This window comes from Carlito syrichta, unplaced genomic scaffold (genome assembly GCF_000164805.1).
Source record: "Carlito syrichta isolate Samal-C Ts95f unplaced genomic scaffold, Tarsius_syrichta-2.0.1 Scaffold303175, whole genome shotgun sequence".
In the NCBI taxonomy this organism is placed as follows: domain Eukaryota; kingdom Metazoa; phylum Chordata; class Mammalia; order Primates; family Tarsiidae; genus Carlito; species Carlito syrichta.
The window spans coordinates 53,518-59,699 of NW_007247271.1; the positions used below are offsets into that span (position 1 = coordinate 53,518).

Genomic DNA, 6,182 nt, shown 5'->3' on the forward strand with positions numbered 1-6,182 from the left:
TTCCTGCACTCCAGTCTGGGTGACAGAGTGAGACTGCAACTCAAAAAAAAAAAAAAAAGAAATAAAAAGAAAAGAAAGGGGGTGACATGGCTAACCATTCTATGACTTGGTAAAATGCCTTGTTTTTCATGTTAGTTGATGAACTTTCTTAGACATAAAGTTTATTTTTATATTTGTTGTATTTCTTTATGAGAGATTCTGTAGGCCTTATTTTCCGTTGAAGGCTAACAACCCAGACCCAAACACTGAAGCCTGTTAAGCAAGCCACTAAGTCCTCAGCTCTTGGTGAGGCCAGTGCCACCCCTCTTTCACCCTGACCACACTTCTAGGATTCTAGTTGCCCCTGCTACTCTTAGGCTTTTTGTTAGCTGCACTATTTACCTTCAATCCCTTCTGGTCTTTAGTTCCCTACATACACTTCAGAGACTAAGTTATTCCATGCAAAGTACTGCTATAAATAATCCTTTTTATGAACCTCACACCCACTACAGCACCTTTACAGGATCTCAAACATAAAGTGTGAGTTTGACATTGATTTTACCGAGATATCATTCCCATTTTACAGACATGAAAACTAAGGTTGAATGAGGTGGAATAATTTCACTAAGTGACAGAGTAAGGATTGAATGCAGTCCTGCCTGGTGCCAGAACTTGCTCTGCTAATCATTATGCTATTAAGCTATTGAGGCTGTGTGTCCCAGCCTAGAACTGAAAAGCTTCCACCCTTCTTTAAAAGGGGAAGTGGTAGAGAAAGCTCATTTTCAAATACCTGGCAGGTGTCTGTCCAGATGAATACTGTACCCCTGACCAAATGTCCATTCCCCCTAAGGAATTATTTAGATAACCACAGCCCTTATTCCAGAGGGATTCAGCTTTCCCTTGGCATCCTTGGGCTTGGTGTAATATAAGTGGCCAAAAAATGACACCAGTGTACCTCTTATTACCCCCCACAATGAAGGTTAGGATATGGAACCGCACCAGGGAAAATGCAGAGAAGTTTGCGGACACAGTGCAAGGAGAGGTGCGGGTCTGTTCATCGGTCCAGGAGGCTGTGACAGGTGCAGATGTCATCGTTACAGTCACCTTGGCAACAGAGCCCATTTTGTTTGGTGAATGGGTGAAGCCAGGGGTTCATATCAATGGTAAGTATAGTGGCTCCAGGAGACACGGGTAGGTGGTAGCCAGACTCTTCTCTAGACTAGACCAAGGGGCTGCATCTGCAGAGCCAGTTTACTCTCTATACAGAATGCCCAAGATGACACACATTCTAAGGCTCTTGGAAACATGTGAGCCTGAAAAAACAACATTAGCCCCAAACTATGAGTAGGAAATTGCAAACTTTGAAACTAATACATATTTAATTGGTGTTCTATAAAATGTAACATTATGGCAAATGGTCAATCCCAGCTCAATTCTTAAAGGTGATGAAATTTAAATCACAAAGGCCAAATGAATTCTTTGTTCTTAACAACACTCAAGATTATAAAACTTAATAGGATGAGAGCGCTAGGGCCCCCTAAACAAGGGTGCCTGGGACCTCTGAAGATCTTCAAATGGCTCTTTATAGTAAGCTCTGATCTATATCTAATACTTACTATTGCAGGTGCTGCCCCAAAGTCTTTATATGTATTATGTCATCTAATCTGCACAATCACCTTATAAGACAGGAGCTAGTATTATCATGACCCCCATTTTACAGGTCAATAAACCAAAGCATGGAGAGATTAAGTAACTTTCCCAAATTCGGAGGTTCTTAATGGCACTACTGGGATTTGAACTGAGACCATCTGTCCTCAGAATTTAAACTGTTAAATAAAACTCGGTGTTATCCTCCAACAAGAAGACTGGATTATGGTGAGCAGAGGAGGCACATTCTAGAAGATTCAACGGTAGTATCAGTGCCCCGTGTTTTAGTGACGAGCGCATGGCATGAACTCAGGAGCCAAGAGCTCTGAACACACGGGCAGATAAGCAGGCAAGAGGCAAGTAAGGTGATTATGCCTTCAATCATAAGTATTTGTTGACTCTCGGCCGCGTGCCAGGTACTGTTCTAGATGCTGGGGATACTGCAATAACTCGTACTCAGAGTCACTGTTTTCCTGGTAGTTACATTCTAGTGTGGGGGTGTAGACCACAAGCAAACTCATAGATGAATGAAATCTAGCTTAAGGTGAGAGGAAAAAAGACACTGCAATTTCATCTCTTATGCTCAGGGCTCTCTTCTGGGTTCCCATGGTTATGGCAGAATTCAGCTCCTTACAGCCCAGTTCCCTTGGGGCCCCAGAGTCAACCCACATTCCTTGTCATGAGGATCCTTCATCCTCAAAGTCAGAAGTGGAGAATCTCCCAACACTGGATCCCTCTCATGCTTTGAATCTCTCTCCAGGAAGGGCTGACTGATTTTTGAGTCAAGGCATCTTTTACATTTTCCTGGCCTAGAGGCAAAACTGGTTTATGTGTTTACAGAGGCATCAAAAACATTTAAGAAAAATGTGTTACAAGCACAAACAACAGGGAAACATCAACAACAGATTTTACTAGTTTACAGCTCAGTGGAGCAGCATGCTCAATTCCAGCCTCCCCCACGCTTCCCTCCCCTGCCCCATACCCCGCATGCCAGCCAGTCTTGCGACCCTCACTCATTTAGCCAGGGCCCCATCTGAGTCAGGCTTCTCCTTTTACCGGCTGGCCCACTTCCCTCTGTTTGAGTGACCTCACACGACCCTTTGAGAATTCGTCCTGCTCCTGAGCAGCAGCTGTCTGGGAAGAATAGTGCAGTGAGAGGGGTGGCCTGAGAAACTGGGGTTTTTCTTCCCCACCGGCTTATGATTTATTTACGAGCCTCATTAGCTAGTGCTTTTGTTCGATAGAGCTCCCCACACAAACAACGTCAAGATGGACATTTTTATACCACTCTCTTTGGAAATTAGAGCAAAGGAGAACAGCAGGAGAGGAAGCAAGTAGAGAAAACTGGACGGCAGTGCAAGAAAGCACATAAATGCTGCCTTATATTTATATAAGATTTTACAGAAGTTTCAAAGACTAGCCGGCCATGGGCTGGATCCAGCCAACAGATGTGTTTTGTTTGGACCACAGAGTGACCTGAAAGTCAAGGAGTAATACATGCAAATAGATTTCCTGCTTTTTTTTTTTTCCTTAATAAAAGGAGGTTGGGGAGTATCTGGTAACAGTGGACCTGCATTCACACATGGCAACAATTAACTGAGCTGAACGATGACTGTCCCCTTTGGAAGGGCCTGCTTGCTTCAGTGTACCTTCGTCTCCACTGTTTTTTGTTTTGTTTCAAGTCGGAGTTTCCACTTTGTTACTCAGGCTGGAGTGCAGTGGCACGCTCACAGCCACCACAGCCTCGACCTACTGGGCTCAGGCGATCCTTCCGCTTCAGCCTTCCAAGTAGCTGGAACTACAGGTGTGTGTTACCCCACTCGGCTTATTTTTTGATTGATTGTAGAGATGAGGACTCACCAAGTTGCCCAGGCTGGTATTGAACCCTTGATCTCAAGCGTTCCTCTTGCCTCAGCCTCCCAAAATGCTGGGATTATAGGCTTGAGCCACCACACCCGCCTCCACAGTTTCTAATCCAGTCCCTCTGACCAGCTTTGCTTCTTTCTGGTGACCTGCCTGGCCCTGCAGGCATTTGGTTGCAACCACTGCATTATCCTGTATCCCAGGGTCAGGATGTCTTGGATTTATCATTCTGGTCCTGGGCTCTGCAGAGGGTGTGAAAGCTCAGAGCCAGGATGGAGCCAGCAGGGAGGGGGCTCTCCATGACCCTGACACTTGGCTCTTTTGTCATGAATTTAAAAAGTGGTTAGGGCTGAGGAATGGGACAGACAGAAGGTAAGGAGTTTAGAGTGTAATAAGCTCCAAGTGGTATTTCTGTTTGAGAGTTTTTGTGAGGAAGTTTTTTGTTCTTCATAAGCAGAGGAGGCATGTAAGCTATAGTGCTCTCTCAGATGTTCATTCACTTACCAGCTATGTAACCTAGGCAAGCACCTTCACTTCTCTGAGCCTCAATTTGTGCATCTGTTAAATGGGAATCAGACATTGAAGTGTACTTGTGAGGACCATAAATAGCATGTGAAAAACATCCTAAAGATAGTAGACATAAAATAAATGAATGCTAAGTTACCTCAAAATCTTTTAGGAATGAGGTGGAATATGAAATGAAAGGGGAGAAAAAATGTTAAGCATTAATGACCTGGGGAATGAGGAGATGTCCTGAATCTGAAGATCCACCCATGGCCCATGTGTCCTTTGTTGACCACTCTTCTATGCCCTTTGGGTGTCCCTTGGGACTATTTCTGGGCTTAGGGTCTGTTTTGCTGTATCTTAGCCGTTGGAGCCAGCAGACCTGACTGGAGAGAACTGGATGACGAGCTCATGAAGCAAGCTGTGCTGTACGTGGATTCCCAGGAGGCTGCCCTGAAGGAGTCTGGAGATGTCCTGTTGTCAGGGGTGAGCTTCCTCTCACTGTGTCGGGGTGGCCACCTGGCAGGCCTCATCTGGACTCCAGGGTTTCATTAACTTTTCCTCCAGTTTGGCCTGCTGAGGCCTTCAGTCACTCCACTTCCTTATGGGGAAGGCTATCCTAAACATCTTGCAGTCCCTTTTAATCCCATTCCAGAATAATGTGGGCATTATCGTGGTGACATGTGTTTTTCTGTCCCCTCTGCCTAGAGGGTGAAGCTTAATGGATTTTTTCATTGTAAGGCAGTGTAAGGCAGTAGGATTGGGAAATGGGAACCTGTTGCAGCCTGGAAACCTTCTCACTGTGGCCAGTACAATAGGACCATGGTTGGTCACCTTCTGGACTGCTTCTTCTGTTGTAATCAGAGCATTGATGCAAGGAGGGAGCTGCCAGAATGCGTGTTCAGATGACAGTATGCCTAGTTCCTTACTGACACAGTGACCTGGCCGAACAGCATCCTGAGTACAAACTTGGATCTCTGCATCTGTGGTATCACAAAGGCAAATGCTACCCAAAAAGGATTTTGGGGGCAGCATCCTCTCTGATATCATCCAGTTTATAAATGGTCTTTTTATCAAGGTTTATCTCCTATCCAGCTCAGGGACACCCTGTGCTGGCTTCAGAAGGCAACCCTGCATAGACTTTAGCTCCATGTCTGGGCCAATGTGTGTGTTTCACAGGCAGAGATCTTTGCTGAGCTGGGAGAAGTGATTAAGGGAGTGAAGCCAGCCCACTGTGAGAAGACCACCGTGTTCAAGTCTTTGGGTAAGATCCATTGCTCCCTAGGCACAAATCCAATCAGAGCATAGGTCAGGTCTACCTGTTGGTAGAAATAGGAATGAGTCCAGGCTCTGTAGCTGAGTCATTGTGAAACCTATCAGTCAGGTCAATTATTTACATGTGTCGGTGTCACGGTTCTGCCCATGAACTCTGGAATTGGGCCGTATTGGGTTGGAGTTCCTTCCCTGCCATTCACCGGGCACTTGATCTGACCTTTCTGAGTTTTCTCATCACTTGTTATCATGAGTCGTGAGGATGAAGTAAGATGTGCATGTAAAACAAATCATTATACATAGATCTCAATGAAACTCAGAAGATATCCTTCAGAGGAGGGGGGACGGCAGGGGACGAAGATGTTAGAGGCCATAGACTTGAAGGGAAATGGCAGAGTTGACCCACCATGAAAGAGATTTAGACAGGAAGTACAGCCTGAGACCTCTTTGTACCCTTCTTTCCTGCCCTCCCACTTGCTAATGGAGGAGGGCTTCCATGGGGAGCCCCATACCACCTGAGTTGTATGGAGTCCTTTGTAGAAGGTAGAAGCCCAACAAAGGGTGTGTTGTCAGTGGCCAGTCTGACCCTTGGCCCAGCTCTCTCACTCTACCACGTTTAAGGAAGCAGAAGTACATGGAAACAGAGTGGATAGTCAGCTGATAGACCTAAAATATTGAAATACTCCCAAACTAGTTGCTACCCTGAACCCTTCAAGAGTGTCCTCTGTCCCTCTCCCAAGAACTTCCATATGATTGTGATCAAGCAAAGGGTTAATGCCTAGCAGAGCATTAAGAGTGCTCTGGCTTAGCTGGGCTCAGTGGCTCAGCCTGTAATCCCATGCCTTTGGGAGGCCGAGGTGAGTGGATTGCCTGAGCCCGTGGGTTCGAGACCCGCCTGAGCAGGCGAGACCTCATCT

The 6,182-nt window shown here is 45.8% G+C and overlaps 1 protein-coding gene across 1 annotated transcript in view; it reads left to right on the forward strand.

Annotated features, from left to right (window-relative positions):
• Nucleotides 1-6,182, forward strand: part of CRYM (crystallin mu) — an 18,027-nt gene that overhangs the window by 10,094 nt on the left and 1,751 nt on the right. The window contains exons 5-7 of the mRNA XM_008057959.1: nt 959-1,142; nt 4,358-4,479; nt 5,173-5,257. Of these exons, the coding sequence (XP_008056150.1) occupies nt 959-1,142; nt 4,358-4,479; nt 5,173-5,257 (391 nt within the window). The remainder of the gene's footprint in view (nt 1-958; nt 1,143-4,357; nt 4,480-5,172; nt 5,258-6,182) is intronic.